The sequence below is a fragment of the Somniosus microcephalus genome, chromosome 14, assembly GCF_052327205.1.
Source record: "Somniosus microcephalus isolate GS21.2 chromosome 14, FLI_Smic_1.0, whole genome shotgun sequence".
Lineage (NCBI taxonomy): Eukaryota > Metazoa > Chordata > Chondrichthyes > Squaliformes > Somniosidae > Somniosus > Somniosus microcephalus.
In genome coordinates, this window is record NC_141000.1 from 18,100,359 (window position 1) to 18,117,951 (window position 17,593).

General features: G+C 48.2%; 1 protein-coding gene across 1 annotated transcript in view; it reads left to right on the top strand.

Moving 5' to 3' along the window:
* LOC147107359 (adhesion G protein-coupled receptor G2-like) overlaps positions 1-17,593 on the top strand; it is a 74,839-nt gene that overhangs the window by 52,324 nt on the left and 4,922 nt on the right. The window contains exons 10-13 of the mRNA XM_086006306.1: positions 4,137-4,236; positions 7,675-7,958; positions 9,594-9,695; positions 12,882-13,028. Coding sequence (XP_085862432.1) covers positions 4,137-4,236; positions 7,675-7,958; positions 9,594-9,695; positions 12,882-13,028 — 633 coding nt within the window. The remainder of the gene's footprint in view (positions 1-4,136; positions 4,237-7,674; positions 7,959-9,593; positions 9,696-12,881; positions 13,029-17,593) is intronic.

Sequence of the window (17,593 nt, forward strand, 5' to 3'; positions counted from 1 at the left end):
GCTGACAGTTTATCGCGCCTACCGTTGCCAACGGCAGAAGAGGCGCCTACAGTGGACCCAGTGGAGATGTTCCACTCAACCATAGTGGAATGTCTACCAGTAACAAATTCTATGATCGAAAAGGAAACAAGAAATGACCCGACTCTCTCACGAGTCTACGATTTAACGGTGAAGGGATGGCCAGCACATGGCGAACCACTGTTGCCAGCATTTTCGCAAAGAAGAGAACAGCTGTCAGTGTGCCGAGGAACTTTGATGTGTGGATCCAGAGTGGTGATTCCACCCAAACTCCAGCAAAAAGTGCTAAAGGAGCTTCACGAGGGGCATCTGGGTGGAGTGAAAATGAAGAACCTAGCCAGAGCGTTCGTGTGGTGGCCAGGTATCGATGGAGACATCGAAGAAATGACCAAGAGCTGTTTAGGATGCCAGAAGGTCCAAAACGCCCCACCACAAGCTCCTCTGCATCCATGGGAGTGGCCCTCATCTCCATGGCAAAGGGTACATATCGACTTTGCTGGTCCATTTATGGACTCAATGTTCTTAATCGCAGTGGATGCACACTCCAAGTGGCCGGAGGCAATAAAGATGTCCTCCACCACCACGGAAAAAACCATCACAGTATTAAGGACCATATTTGCCAGGAATGGGCTGCCGGAACAGATCTGTTCTGATAATGGACCGCAATTTGTGTCCGAAGAATTCAGGAAGTTCTTAAAAAACAATGGGGTTAAGCACTACACGTCCGCTCCATACCATCCCGCCACCAATGGATTAGCTGAAAGGTTTGTCCAGACCTTCAAGAAGGCCATAAAGGCCATGGGTAATGAAGACATAAATCTACAACATAAGGTAGATAACTTCTTGTTGGCGTACAGGAATGCAACACATGCGGTCACAAACCAAACTCCCGCCATGATGTTTTTCAATAGAAGACTAAGATGCCGGCTGGATTTGATCAAGCCAAACATCAGAAGGGACGTAGAGAACCGGCAATTTCAAGGCATGAATGAAAGGCCAACTAGAACCTTCCAGATAGGTCAACAAGTTTTGGCCCGGGACTACCGTACCGAGAAATGGCAGCCTGGAACTATTTGCACACGACTAGGACCGCTGATGTATACCGTGGACATTGGTGAAAGCATAATAAGGCGCCATGCTGACCAGATCATAGCGTCATCCGAAAAGGGACAACCTACACCACAACTCTATACGCCTAATGATGAAGCAGAGATACCCATAGTATCTACCTCCGATCCGGTGATACTGGAACCAGATGAACCCGACACTGACATTCAAGCCGAATCGACATTGCCAACAGAACCTACTACACCACCGAAAACTACTACACCACTGAGGCGTTATCCGGACCGAGTCAGGAAGCCTCCAGAAAGACTGAATCTGTGAACTGTTTTTACATTAAGTTGTGTATATATGTTATGATGATGTTATGTTTAATGGGAAGATATACTGTTAACCTAAAAAGGGAGGATTGTAGTGTATGTAACCGTTCCACCTTTAAGAGAACTATTTTAAGGGTTGCACTACTTTATCTTGGCTGCTGTATACTGTAATACCGGTGGTGACCACACCGGTATATAAGTGCTGTGTAATGATTTATTGGCCAGTTCCACCCTGACCTTCAACTAGTAAAGACCTGTTAAAGTTTACTCTTCTGGTCTGTGTAGTAATTCTCAATATAACACACAGACTTAATAGATAGCATCACATTTAGAGGAATGGCCCATCAGCGGCACGCCAGATTTTACGAGTGGGAGTCCAAGTGACAGCCCTGGGCTAGAAATTCATTATAGCCAAGAAATGGGCAGTGTTTAGACTAAAAATTGTTAGGTTGCGCCAGTTGAAAATCATCTAGGCTGCACGCAAAATTCGTCATTGCTCCTCATTAAAATGAGTCTCGTCTAAAAACCTAAGCTCATTGACGTTACACTGAAAAGATGGACCAATATCAGGGGCAGTCTAAACGCAAGAAATGATTGCCACAGGCATTTTTCACTGTTTAAAAGGGAGGTTCATTGATGCTGCAGCACCTTATTCTCAGCATTGTTGGGTGTACAGCTGTCTCAACAACCATAAAAAGAAGGACAAGGCGAAACACTTATTAACAAATCCTGATGGCAGATATGGCGTAAGACAGGAATTGTAGGATGGGGATGTGGTGAACTACGGGGACCTCGGGTTTCATTTGTGTGAATCGGAGTCTGATGAACTAGTCACGGACAGCCCTTCCAGAAGGCCGATTATCTCGCTGCCTCCTTTCCCTCCACCATACATCCTGGAGGGCGAGGTCCACTGCCAGTGCAGCCTCTATGGCCTAGAAATTCAGTTGCCTTAGCGCCGCTTTTGAGGCGCTAGAGGGACTAGCGTCGGAGTTATGGCCAGTTTAAAAATTCCCTGGGGCCCTAAATCGGCATTGCACCGGTAGCGCTGCGCCGGCACCGATGACGTCATCAGTGTGCGCAGCGTCCCGGTTGCCGTGGTAGCCCGCCCGAACTCCAAAATTGAGTTGCGGCCGCCTCGCCCGTGGCAGCCACAAGCAACGTTCTGTCAGAGGTGCCTTACTCCAGTTTGCGCCGGCGCATTAAAGGCCCCGCGGCGGCTGGCCACTTTCCTGCCGGCCGCCTGCCCGCAGCTCCCTCCCCGGACTTCTCCCCCCACCCCCCCGATGCAAGCCCGGCACTTGTCCGAGGTGTCGGGCTCATTTTTAAGCTGATTTGCGCGGGCTGCGGCCGGGTGCAGGCAGCTCCTCCTTAACGGGAGGAGGAGGCCTGCACGTCCCCAGCCTGCCGCACCGCATCGGGTGCCGCAGCGCCGGAATTGCGGCGCGAAACGGCAGTTAGCGCCGATGTACCGCCGCAAAGACCCTTCAGTAGCGCTGGCAGCCGTTTGGGCGCGGCACTACTGAATTTTTGGCGCGCGCAGGCGGACTTAGCGCCGGCACTAACTTCCGGCGCTAAAGCCCTGCCTACGCCAGAACCCAATTTCTAGGCCTATGACTTTTAGCAAGTGTTGTAGGTTGGAGCTTTTCAGAAATAATCATGGGGGAAAAATTCGGTTGCGCCCCGTTTGGGGCACTAACTTTGCCGGAGTGCTACTTTTAGCGCCCTGAAAAAATTAGCGCCCCCACACCCGAAATTCACTGGTAGTGCCCCAAGAGGGAGCCGGGGCACGACTGGAAGTGCCCCGCCTCCCTCTTGGGGCACTCCGAGTGAATATCGTGGTGCTACGTGCCGCAGCGCCACGTTCTGTCAGGGGGCACTACCAAAGATCGCGGCCGGGGCACGAGTGGGGCGCTGCGCACGGCGATGACGTCTTCGCCAGCGGCGCAGCACCGCAGGGCATTAACAGTTACCGCCGTCACTAACCTCCCGCTAAACATCGCGGGAGGCGTTGGCGGCGCCACGCCCAGGCGCTAGTTGCTCTGCGCCCCGTTAACGCCCTCTTAGGGCGCTAACAGGAGGCGCAAATCAAACGAATTTTTAGGCCATGGAGTTTTGCTGCAACATTCCCTGATACCAGAGAACGTTGAAATGAATAAAGAAAACTCTTGCAGTAGCAGGAATTAGCACACAGCCACTCAAACTGCAAAAACCTGTCAGGTCCGAGTGATTGTTGAGGATCCATTTCAATAGCCGGCTTCCTGCTGTTGCACGCCACCTCAACCTGTCATTGTTTTCTCCAGCCGGTAAGTTAATTGGCTGTAATGAAGTTGGGAGATCGGATGTCAAGTGAGCATTGCACACGTACTGAGGTCACAATCTCTGCGATGGCGAGGGCCCCGGTGATCGCGTTCAGCGGCAGCGCTAACGGCGTGCAGTGCTGGAACTGGCATCAGGTGCCGTTAAAGCTCTCAATGGTGTTTTAGCACCATCTCGTGGTGCTAATGTGTGGCACAAACCACACAAATTTCTCTCCCCCCCTCCATGTTTAATGATGCAGAATTTCAAATAGTATGTGATTGGTGAATTATTCCTCATTTATTTCAATACTGAAATGCGGAAGAATTCACTGTCCAGTAATAGGGTTGATATTAAAGTATTTGCCTAAATTACTGCTGCACAACTGGCAACTATGAAGACGCACCTTACTAATTGAATTCTTCTTCTTGTCTAAAACAGGCACTCCCATTATTGTGATAATCATTGTCCTCAGTACAGGTCCGGACAAGTATGGACTTGGAAAATATGCAAAACAGATGGATGACAGTTTGGATGAATTGTAAGTGGTAATTGCTGGATGAAGGTTGCTGATATCAAACAACTCACATTCTGTTGTACTGCTGTTGATTGCCGTCTTTTCATTCCAGATAAATAGCAATGAAAATATTATTTCCGCCCATTCGTTGCACCCTCTCTTGTGAAATATTTCCTCCGTGCACCACGTGCAGTGAAATTGTAAACCCAATTATAAAAGACGCATTTACAATTTTGCAACACGTAGCCCATGGAGGAAAATGTCCCCTCTGGTTTTGTTATTATGTAGTTCATTGTTAGTAAGTACACTGAAATCTTTAGTAACAACTAGCCGGTCCAATATAAAAAGAAATGCTTTATTGTATACACTACTTATTATAAAGGGTTTGATCTTGCAATTAGCTTAGCAAAATATAATTCAGTTCTCCCCCTCCCCTCAATTTTTTAGTGATCAAGGTCAGGGAAATTGGTGCAAGGAATACAGATTCTAATGATTTGCCTCAATAATATACTACAACAAACCTCAGAAGAGCTGGCCCTCTACCTTTGCCCTACGCTATGAGTGTAATTTCCCCCCTGTCCCACAGCACCAAGCTCTGATTTATCTCAGGTGTCTGTTACTCCACATTTTATCCTCATTTTGGAGTCATAGGGCTGGATTCTCTCAATGGAGACGAGTTGGAGGCAGGATTGCTGCTTGTCAGGTCTATGTCCCGCCTCCATCATCTTCTGGCCAACCAGTGGGATTTTCCCCTGATTGACCTTGTTAAGCCCGCCCTGTGGGCTCAGCAGGCCAATTAGGGGGGAAGTCACTGACAGAGCACGTCAACGTCTGACATGCTATCTGTCAAGACTTCTTGAAAGAAGAAATGTCAGTCTTTGACAGCTCTGTGAAGCTGTCAAACACTGACATTCTCTGTAGTTTGATGAGTCCTTGTGTTCAGGATTCATCAAACCTTTCAGCTTTGTAGATTTCAGATGACTGTTGGTTCGGAGGATCCAACAGCCAGTCTGTGAAATCAACAAGGAAGATGTCGGGACTCCTGATCCAGAGCAGATGAAGGTTGTAGGCAGAAACCAAGATAAGTGAACATTTTTATACTCTTAACACTCCCCTTCCATACTTACCACTCCACACTTGCACCCACCATTCACCTCTACATCTTACTTTCAGGCCCCTCCAACCCCCGCAGACCTCCTACTCTACTCCTCTAACCCGGCGGGGTTCTTCGAGGTTGGGAAGCCTTCACCTAAAAAGGTAAAATGGGACTAATCCTTTTTTCTGCCTGTTAACTACCTGTTAACGGGCAGTTAAAAGGATTTAATCCCTTTCCCGCTTCGAGGAGACGGGACCCGAAGCAGCACATCTTCCCGCCTCCTGGCAAAAGGACATGGAGGCGGGATGGGGGCGGGTTTGCCATCCGCCCCCACTTTCTGCTACTTTATCGGCAGTCCCGCCTCCATGCCCGCCTCCTCGGGGCTGAGAAAATCCAGCCCAAAGTGACTTCACTCTCTTTCGTCATTCTGAAAAGAAGCAAGTTTTCAAGATATATCGTTTGCCTTTGCTAGTTTGTTTTGTTAGTACTGGATAGGCTATTGTCCAGTTAACATGGTGGGCAGGAGTGCTGTTGTCGAACCTCAGCCAATGTCAATTTCAATTAAAGGGGAAAAAGGAAAACACAAATGTTTAACCCATGGAATAAAAAACGAACCGTTCTTCTAATAAGTGTAAAGGGTAATATTACGAACTAAGGGTCGCAGTGCAGAGCTTTGAGTAACAGGAGCACATACTAGACACTGGGTACAGAATGTCAATCACAGCCCACATGATATTCTGCCCATTAAACTCAATGGAGGCAAATATTGTGTCAGAGCTAAAACAGGCATGCCGACCTCCATACCCAAATTCTCGACTGTGGGCTGGGGATGGGAGAGGCAAACCTAGTACTGGTTAACTCATTGGCCTCAGTGCCCTGAGCTAGGGAGGGGAAAGAATTTAACCAAGGTGGCCACTCCTGATTTCTATTCAGTGTATCTTTGGGTGGGCGAATGATCAGGTTCAATTGTGATGACTCTTATGGTGTAATATGTCTAGGCTCACACACGAATAATGATGCCTTGAGCAAGGTATTGGAGGGAAGCTGGCACCCATCGAACTACAACCCAGTAAAGCATCAATCCCTATTGACGGTCAGCAGAGTGAACTGGGGGAACAAACACTCCGCTATTGCCTCTCAATTGACCAATCATAGTGCTGGAACTACCCTAGTGTTAATTGCAGTTACTTGACTTTGGGTAAACATCTAATTGAACTTCGGTGTCATACGTAACCCCGAGATGAGCTTCCGACCACATATCCAAACCATCACTTTCCACCTCTGTAACATCACCCGACTCCACCCCGCCGCAGCTCATCCGCTGCTGAAACCCTCCTCCATGCCTTTGTTACCTCGAGACCAGACTATTCCAATGCACTCTGGCCAGCCTCCTATCTTTCACCCTCTGTAAACTTGAAGTCATCCAAAACTCTGCTGCCCGTGTCCTAACTTGTACCAACTCCTGTTCGCCCATCACCCCTGTGCTCGCTGACCTACATTGGCTTTCATTTAAGCAACGTCTTAATTTTAAAATTCTCATCCTTGTTTTCAAATCCCTCACCCCTCCCTATCTCTGTAATTTCCTCCAGCCCTATAACCCCCTGAGATATCTGCGCTCCTCCAATTCTGGCCTCTTGCACATCCACGATTTTAACCGCTCCACCATTTGCAGCCGTGCCTTCAGCTGCCAAGACCCTAAGCTCTGGAATTCCCTCCTTAAACCTCTCCGCCTCTCCCGCCTCTCTACCTCTCTTTCCTCCTTTAAGACGCTCCTTGAAACCTACCTCTTTGACCGTGCTTTTGGTCATCTGCCCTAACATCACCTTGTGCAGCTCGGTGTCAAAGTTTGTTTGATAACACTCCTGTGAAGCGTCTTGGGAGGTTTTACTTTTTTAAAGGTGCTATAGAATCATAGAATGGTTACAGCACAGAAGGAGGCCATTCAGCCCATCGAGCCCGTGCCAGCTCTCTGCAAGAGCACTTCAGCTAGTCCCACTCCCCCGCCCTTTCCCCGTAGCCCTGCAAGTTGTTTTCTTTCAGGTACTTATCCAACTCCCTTTTGAAAGCCACGATTGAGTCTGCCTCCACCACCTTTTCAGGCAGTGCATTCCAGATCCTAACCACTCGCTGCGTAATAAAGTTTTTCCTCATGTTGCCTTTGGTTCTTTTGCCAATCGCCTTGAATCTGTGTCCTCTGGTTTGCGACCCTTCAGCCAATGGGAACAGTTTCTCTCTACCTACTCTGTCTAGACCCCTCGTATATAAGTACAAGTTGTTGTAGTTGTTGTTTGTTTAAATAAAAAATATCTTCGACAGATTTGAAGACCATTTTTTAATCCATTTTGTGCTTTCCTCCTGTGTTTCAGCTGCTGGATCATCAATGACACTGTATTTTATATTGCTGTCGTAGCCTATTTCTGTGTAATGTTCCTCGTGAACATCAGTATGTTCATTGTGGTGATGATTCAACTCTGCCGAATAAAAAAGAAGAAGCAGCATCAAAGTGCACAGAGGAGCACGTTACGAGACTTGAAAAGTGTGGCCGGCTTCACCTTCTTACTCGGAATCACCTGGGGATTTGCCTTCTTTGCGTGGGGCCCAGTTAACCTTCCCTTTATGTACCTCTTTGCCATCTTCAATACTCTGCAAGGTACAATTTAATTATTGCTGCCTTAGTTGAACAAACACTTGTTAAAATTAACCACTGTACCTGACTGTGTCCTGCCAGTTAAACCCATTCTGTTACCAAGAGGAATTGGCCCTGACTTTCGGCTTTATCGCTGAGTGGGAAGGAGGTGGTAGTGTGATGGGAATCATGGCACAGCACCTGTTGCTCCCATTCCCACCGACATCCAGGCTGTTGCCACTTTGAAGGGCTCCTTGATATGGGTGACCCTAGGCACTCGCTGAAAACAGCTGGGCACCTTGTTAGTCCATGCAAATCAGGTTCTTGTGATGTCAAGCGGACCCCAGTGCAATTGTCAGCTACCAATTGGCATATGGGCCACGCATGCTCAGCCCATTGGGACTTGGCATCGAGCAGCCTAACCAGCAGCCCTTATAGACACCGCTGCAGGTCATTCAGAAAAAGGGGCCAAAAGGTTTGTAAATGATTGTTATAGGGCCTCGAAGAACATCAGTGCTGGGCTGGATTTTTGGCCCACTCCAGCCGACAGGCAGCTCGCCAATGGAATGCGAATGCAGCCCAAACATGAAAATTGGTCAGGCCTCTCACCAGTGACATCCAGTGGGCAGCGGGCGTGCTCCACCCATTGTCCATCTGATGTCTGCCAAAACTCAAATTCGGCCACAATGAATTTTGTAGGCTGTGAAGCTTTGAGGAAAACTCACAGTCCCAGAAAGTGGGGCGTGCCCATCCTTGGTTCATTCACTGTGCCAGAATGGTGAGGCCCAGGGTACCCCTGATATTGGGACTCAGGCCTCAATATAATGGAGCCGGCGTGGCATCGGAGCCTGCCGGTGAAAAGTTGTGCAACATCGGCCATTGCTAGAGTGACAGTGGCCCTCAGGTAAGTGGTTCCCGGGGACGGGTCCGGGATCAGGGCCAGGGGTCGGGGGTCGAGTTTCTCCTTATTTACCCTATCAAAGTTCCTCATAATTTGGAACATCTCTGTTAAATCTCCCCTGCTGAGCGACTTCCCATTTGGAGGGTTACCCATGAAGGACAAGCTCCTTCTGTTTGTATTTCAATACACTGTACCTTGAACATCATTTACCACCATGCAGCCCAGATGCAAGTTCTCATTGTAAGTGCTGAGATGCCCTCTCTAAGTCCACATCCAGGACAAAGCAGCCCGCTTGATTCGCACCCCATCCACCACCTTAAACAATCATTTCCTCCACCACCGGCGTACCGTGGCTGCAGTGTGTACCATCTACAAGATGCACTGCAGCAAATCACCAAGGCTTCTTCGATAGCACCTCCCAAAACTGCGACTGCTACCACCTAGAAGGACAAGGACAGCAGGTGCATGGCAACACCACTACCACCAAGTTCTCCTCCAAGTCACACACCATCCAGACTTGGAAATATATCGTTGTCCCTTCATCGTCGCTGGGTCAAATTCCTGGAACTCCCTCCCTAACAGCACTGTGATGGTACCTTCACCACATGGACTGCAACGGTTCAAGATGGTGGCTCACCAACACCTTTCCAAGGGCAATTTGGGATGGGCAATAAATGCAGGCCTTGCCAGCGACGCCCACATCCTGTGAATGAATACATTCTAAAAAAGGAAATTAATGACGTTTTATATTTGTGCAGGGGTTTTTATCTTCGTTATTTTTTGTGCGGCCAAAGAAAATGTTCAGAAACAGTGGAGGAGGTATTTATGCTGCGGCAAGTTGAGGCTGGCTGAAAATTCAGGTAAGACAGTCTTACAAAACATCTCGGGGCATATTCTCAGGGACCAGTCACATTGATTAGTGTTCCTCAACCAACAGCTAGCCGGAAGGGCCAATCTCAAGAACGGTGAAACATGCTGCATCACTGTGTGATAGAACATGGTCTGTTCCTTCAGTTTCGCATGTTGTACGGGACGGTGGCAAGGGGAAGCTGGGTGAACAAGAACAAGAATGAACAAGAATTATTTATAATCTATCCCATGTACTTTTTACCCTGTGGTTTATCAACTAATTTTTTTCAGGGGCTGTCTTGTCACAGATTTGTGACTAATCGCTGGAAAGTTTGCCTAATTCTAGAATTTCATTTCAGCCAGTTCACAGATGAAGCTCGACCACTATACTGAGCTTCAAGCTAGGCAATGATTATATAATTCACCACTAAAGCCAAAATTGGCACTCCTGGATTGTTCTACCTGTACCCAAACCGTACATACATCTCTTCGGTAAAGTGCTTGCTCTTTATGGAATTGTGTAGCACAATGAAGAAGTAAACCCATTAGTTCATAGGATGAACTTTGCAGGTGCCAGGCACCATGAAGAAAACAACATGGATCAAAATAAACCTCTGCAATAAACTCCCATGTAAACAAGAAGATCTATTTCATGATAACCATTCCGCTCACCCAGCTTAGCACCCGCTTTTTTAACAGAGTATTAAAGCTGACATCCTGCCTTTGTGCTATTAAATTCCAAAAGGTTTTAACCATTAGATGCTAACCCTGGAAAACGAGATGCGCAACTGGTCAATTATTCACTGTCTGGCAGCTCAGTGTAAATAGAGACACTGTCTGACTGCCTCCGCTCGTATCAGGTATCTGCCTTCTGAATGTAAAAGGTCGTCAATACCAGAGATAAAAAATTTAAAAATGCAAATACTGAAAATCTGAAATAGAAGAAAATGCTGGGAATACACAGCAGATCTGTCAGTATCTAAAGCTGTCTTTACCCTTTTTCAAATGTCACCGGGTTGATTTTTCACTGCCTTTGAACATAAGAACATAAGACGTAGGAACAGGAGTAGGTCAACTCCACTTCCCTGCCTGCTCCCCATAACCCTTGACTCCCTTACCTTTCAAAAATCTGTCTATCTCCACCTTGAATATATTCAATGACCCAGCCTCCGCAGCTCTCTGGGGAAGAGAATTCCAAAGATTCACGACCCTCTGAGAGAAGAAATTCCTCCTCATTTCCGATTTTAAAGGGTGCCCCCTTATTCTGAAATTATGCCCCCTAGTTCTAGATTCCCCCACGAGGGGAAACATCCTCTCTGCATCTACCCTGTCAAGCCCCTTCAGAATCTTATGTTTTAATAAGATCCGCTCTCATTCTTCTAAACTCCAATGAGTATAGGCCCAACCTGCTCAACCTTTCTTCATAAGACAACCCCCTTCATCTCCGGAATCAACCTCGTGAACCTTTGCCTGGCGTTAACGGGGTGGTAATGGCCACAGAATGGGGTCGGTAGCCGTACTGTTCAATTAACACCCGCAATGCGGCCTGGCTTCCTTTTGAAAGGAACTTACCGCCGGGTGTCCAAAGTGCCCGCTTGCTTCAGGAGATAGGCCCCTTTAAATATGGAAATCAGGGTTCTAAGACATAAATAGGACTCCGTTAGCCAGGTTAGGTCAGAATTGGTCAGAACCTGCGCTATACACACTCTGACCAGTTCCACAGACAATGGAACCAAAGAAGCCTGCCAAAGGTAAGTGTACCAATAATCTGGCCCAGTCCTTTTTACCTAGACACAATTAGAACTCAGAACTCAGAGATTCAAACATGAAGTGCTTTATTCAAAGGGAAACGGAAGTTCTGGAGAGTTCTGAACAAAGAAAGCTAAACTTAACCAAGAGAACACCCAACCATTTATCTCCTGTGACAGCGCCACCACAGGTGGGAGGAGAACACACAATACATAACATATTCCTCCCCTCTTAAATGGAAGGTCCACATTATTCCTCAACAGGTAAGTTACTTTCAATGCACTCAACTAACCAAGGGTAGAGGTAGACTGCCTCAAACTCTGACTTTACCCTGGGGTTTATTCAGCCCCAGTCTTGTGGGTAAGTCGCTAAGCCTACAGATCCAAGCGTCTTGGAGGCCGCCGCTCTCTGACAGGATACCGGCGGTCATTGCTGGCTTCCACAGCAGTAGGCATTGACACAGGCCTAGATGGAGAAGGTGCCTGAGTCAGTCGAAAGTCAGGAGTTTGCACAGGTGGAACAGCCTCTTTGACTTCCTGTGTTGGAGAAGAGCACTGTGGCAAAGGATGCTGGTTTGCGGTGTCATCCGGAAACAGTTCAGGCCAACCAGCCGTTGGAGCCTCTGTGGCTGTCTCTGCTCCTAGCAACAGTTGACCTGTGTGTCTTCTCCAGACGACGTCCTCAGCAGTCTCAACCGTGTAAGACACAGGGCCCGTCTGTGCGATCACCGTAGCAGGAACCCATTTCAGTCCAGTGTTGTAGTTTTGAGCTAGGACGTGCTCTCCCGGATGAAACCGTCTCTCCTTGGCTCTTTTCTCTCTCTTTTCAACTTGAGCTTGTTGTTGATGATGGACAACTTGCTCTGCCCTTGGAGGTTTGAGTAAGTCAAAACTTGTCCACAACTGCCTCTTCATCATGACCTCCGCCCTGCAACTTGCCTTACTGCTGGCTCCTCCTGCCTGACCTTGAGGCCTCAATCCGAGAAGCTGCACCGGGACACTGGTTTGACACCCTGCAGCTCGCCTTTCGAATGTAAATGAGGCCAGGCCCTCAAAATTACAGGGGCCTCTGAGACAGTAATGTCAAAATTGATCCCCGTGTATTTGCAGCACATTCTGTTTTTATTTCAGATTATTAACAAGAGTCAGGGAGAGGATTGAGACCATCATTAGCCCCTTCTCCCAATTTTCATCCCACTGAGGAGTCAGGGGGGATAATTTTGAGTTTGGGTGATAGTGTTAAACAGGCGATAGCGATTCAGCCGCCTGTTATACATCTCTCTCGATGGATGAATCGATATTGCTCATTTTACACAATCTCCCAAAGTCAAAATGACCCCAATGAACATGAGCAAAGCAGAAAAAGGAATGGGAAGGCTTTGCAAATGAACTTAATTTTGTGGTACAATACAGGATCTATACTTTAAAACATTGTTGTTTATTCTACAGAATGGAGCAGAACAGCAACAAATAACACCAAGAAGCTGCAGCCTCTGGTCCAAACCATATCTTTGTCCTCAGGTTCCAACAACTCCTTACAGTCCAACTCCTCCCTTTTTCTGGTCCGGGACTACTGCAGTCACCCCAATGTGAACGGTGCGTATGGCTGACAAGACACACCTGCGCCTATTGCTGTTTGAATGAGTTTTAATAGAATAATGAGCTTCAGCTTGTAACAATTTGATCTCGGTATCAAATTTTGTTTGATGACGCTCCTGTGAAGCGCCTTGGGATGTTTTATTATGTTAAAGGTGCTAAATAAATACACGTTATTGTTGCTCTAAATAGCTTTTTTAACGAAACCAATTTGCGTCAGTCTAAACAATTTTATTCATCACCAAATTATCACACTGTTACAGATGACCTTTACCACTTGCCTTGCAGAGAGCTATGGATTTGAGTTATAGGGCCTTGGTGAGACCACACCTTGAGTACTGTGTGCAGTTTTGGTTGCCTTATCTGAGGAAGGATGTTCTTGCCATGGAGGGAGTGCAGCGAAGTTTCACCAGACTGATACCCGGGATGGCAGGAATGACGTATGAGGAGAGATTGGGTCGATTAGGTTTATATTTGCTAGAGTTTAGAAGCATGAGAGGGGATCTCATTGAAACTTGTAAAATTCTAACAGGACTAGACAGACTAGATCCAGGAAGGATGTTCCCGATGGCGGGGGAGTCCAGAACCAGGGGTCACAGTCTAAGGATAAGGGGTAAGCCATTTAGGACTGAGATGAGGAGGAATTTCTTCACCCAGAGAGTGGTGAACCTGTGGAATTCTCTACCACACAAGGCAGTTGAGGCCAATTCATTAAATATATTCAAGAAGGAGTTGGATATATTTCTTAAGGCTAAAGGGATCAAGGGATATGGGGAGAAAGCAGGGACAGGGTACTGAATTTGGATGATCAGCCATGATCGCATTGAAAGGCGGAAGAGGCTCGAGGGGCCGAATGGCCTACTCCTGCTCCAATCTTCTATGTTTCTATGTTTCTATAGCGCCAGATGGAGGCACTTGGTGAAATCCAAACTCCTCTTCTGCAGTGAGTAGATGCAAATCTCAGAGGTTTGTGCTGCTCTTAGCAGGCAATTGAGAACAAGTAGTCAGTCATCTTCTCAGCTGGGGAACAGTGCATGGGTTGGATGGTGGAGTTACAACAGATATTTTTATATGAAAGGGTGCCCTTTTGACAAAGTTGAGGAATATGGGTTCACAGTTTTCCGCACAATGAGAGAAGCTCAGAAGAACAGTCACCAGCCCCTCCACCCACCTCCTTCCACCCCCCCTTCCACCCCGCCTCCTTCCACCCCCCCTTCCACCCCCCTCCTTCCACCCCGCCTCCTTCCACCCCCCCTTCCACCCCCCTCCTTCCACCCCGCCTCCTTCCACCCCTCCTTCCACCCCCTCCTTCCACCCCCCTTCCACCCCGCCTCCATCCACCCCCCCTTCCACCCCCCCTTCCACCCCCCCTTCCACCCCCTCCTTCCACCCCCTCCTTCCACCCCCCTCCTTCCACCCCCCTTCCAACCCCCCTCCTTCCACCCCCCCTTCCACCACCCTCCTTCCACCCCGCCTCCTTCCACCCCCCCTTCCACCCCCCTCCTTCCACCCCGCCTCCTTCCACCCCTCCTTCCACCCCCTCCTTCCACCCCCTCCTTCCACCCCCCCTTCCACCCCCCTCCTTCCACCCCCTCCTTCCACCCCCTCCTTCCACCCCCCCTTCCACCCCCCTCCTTCCACCCCCTCCTTCCACCCCCCCTTCCACCCCCCTCCTTCCACCCCGCCTCCTTCCACCCCCTCCTTCCACCCCCCCCTCCACCCCCCTCCTTCCACCCCGCCACCTTCCACCCCTCCTTCCAACCCCCTCCTTCCACCTCGCCTCCTTCCACCCCTCCTTCCACCCCTCCTTCCAACCCCCCTCCTTCCAACCCCCCTCTTCCAACCCCCCTCCTTCCACCCCCCTCCTTCCACCCCCCTCCTTCCACCCCCCTCCTTCCACCCACCCTCCTTCCACCCGCCTCCTTCCACCCCCCTCCTTCCACCACCCTCCTTCCACCCCCCTCCTTCCACCCACCCTCCTTCCACCCCCTTCCAAACCCCCCCTTCCACCCCCCTCCTTCCACCCCCCCTAACAACCCCCTCCTTCCACCCCCCTCCTTCCACCTCCCCACCCACCACCCCTTCCACCCCCCACCCCCCACACTTCCAACCCCCCACTTCCCCCCCCACCCCTTGCACCCCCCCCCACTTCCTGCTTTTTTCCAGTTCTGACGAAAGGTCATCGACCTGAAACGTTAACTCCGTTTCTCTCTCCATGGATGCTGCTTGACCTGCTGAGTTTTTCCAGCGTTTTCTGTTGTTATTTCGGATTTCCAGCATCCCCAGTATTTTGCTACTGTACTAAAACAGATGGTCATTATCACATTGTTGTTTGTGGGAGCTTGCTGTGCGCAAATTGGCTGCCTCATTTCCTACATTACGACAGTGTCTACACTTCAAAAGTACTTCAATGGCTTCAAAGGATTAATTAGCAATCTTGTTGTGCGAGGCCCCTTGGATCGGAGCGATCATAATATGATAGAATTCTTCATTAAGATGGAGAATGAAATAGTTGACTCAGAGACTAGGGTCCTGAATTTAAATAAAGGAGACTACGATGGTATGAGGTGCGAGTTGGGTAGGATTGATTGGGGAATGTCACTCAAAGTGTTGATGGTGGATGGGCAATGGCAAACATTCAAAGATCGCATGGATGAACTACAGAATTTGTTCATCCCAGTTTGGCATAAAAATAAAACAAAAAAGGTGACTCAACCGTGGCTAACAAGGGAAATTAGGGATAGCATAAGATCCAAGGAGAGGACATATAAATTGGCCAGAAAAAGCAGTAAACCTGAGGATTGTGAGCAGTTTAGGATCCAACAAAGGAGGACAAAGGGATTAATTAAGAGGGGGAAAATAGAGTATGAGAGTAAGCTTTCAGGGAACATAAAAACTGACTGTAAAAGCTTTTATAGATATGTAAAGAGAAAAAGATTGGTGAAGTCAAGCATAGGTCCCTTGCAGTCAGTATCAGGGGAATTTATAATGGGGAACAAAGAAATGGCTGACCAATTAAATACATACTTTGGTTCTGTCTTCACAAAGGAGGACACAAATAACCTCCCAAAGATGTCAAGGAACATAGGGTCTAATGAAAGGGAGGAACTGATAGAAATCAGTATTTGTAGGGAAATGGTGTTAAGGAAATTGATGGGATTGAGCGCCGATAAATCCTCAGGGCCTGATAATCTACATCCTACGGTACTTAAGGAAGTGGCCCTAGAAATAGTAGATGCATTGCTGGTCATCTTCCAAAATTCGATAGACTCTGGAACAGTACCCATGGATTGGCGGGTAGCTAATGTTGCCGCACTGTTCAAAAAGGGTTGTAGAGAGAAAACGGGGAATTACAGACCGGTAAGCCTGACATCGGTAGTGGGGAAAATGCTAGAGTCCATTATAAAGGATGTAATAGCAGAGCACTTGGAAAAAAGTGACCGGATCGGACAAAGTCAACATGGATTTACAAAAGGTAAATCGCGCTTGACTAATCTACTGGAATTTTTTGAGGATGTAACTGGTAAAATAGATAAGGGAGAACCAGTGGATGTGGTGTATTTGGATTTTCAAAAGGCTTTCGATAAGGTCCCGCATAAGAGATTAGCATGTAAAATTAAGGCACATGGGATTGGGGGCAAGGTATTGACTTGGATAGAGAACTGGTTGGCAGACAGAAAGCAAAGAGTTGGAATAAACGGCTCTTTTTCCGAGTGGCAGGCAGTGACTAGTGGGGTACCGCAGGGATCGGTGCTAGGACCCCAGCTATTCACAATATATATTAATGATCTGGACGAGGGAACTAGATGTAATATCTCCAAGTTTGCAGATGACACAAAGCTGGGTAGGCGTGTGTGCTGTGAGGAGGATGCCGAGAAACTCCAGTATGCTTTGGACAGGTTGGGTGATTGGGCAGAAGCATGGCAGATGCAATATAACGTGGCTAAATGTGAGGTTATCCACTTTGGTGTCAAAAACAGGAAGGCAGATTATTATCTAAATGGCAATAGATTGGGAGAAGGGGAAGTGCAACGAGACCTGGGCGTCCTTGTGCACCAGTCGCTGAAAGTAAGCATGCAGGTGCAGCAGGCGGTTAAGAAGGCAAATGGTATGTTGGCCTTTGTAATGAGAGGGTTTGAGTACAAGTACAAGGATGTCTTGCTGCAGTTGTACAGGGCCTTGGTGAGGCCACATCTTGAGTATTGTGTGCAGTTTTGGTCGCCTTATCTGAGGAAGGATGTTCTTGCCATGGAAGGAGTGCAGCGAAGATTCACCAGGCTGATACCTGGGATAGCAGGAATGACGTACAGGAAACTTTCGATTAACCGGCACCTAAGTAACCAGAAATCTCGGTTAACCGGCAAAATTCAGGAGTAGGTTCATACTTCATATTACTTGCCTTCCTCCATTTGTTGCTGTGCAAGGGTGTGGTGCAGCTGTTGCTAAGCTACAGAGACACTTGTAACTTGTGGCCATTGTTTGAACCTGTTGCTAAGCAACAGGGTTTGTTGCTTTATACGGAGCTCTCAGCTCTCGTATCTTTTACTACAGCGCTCGGTGATCGG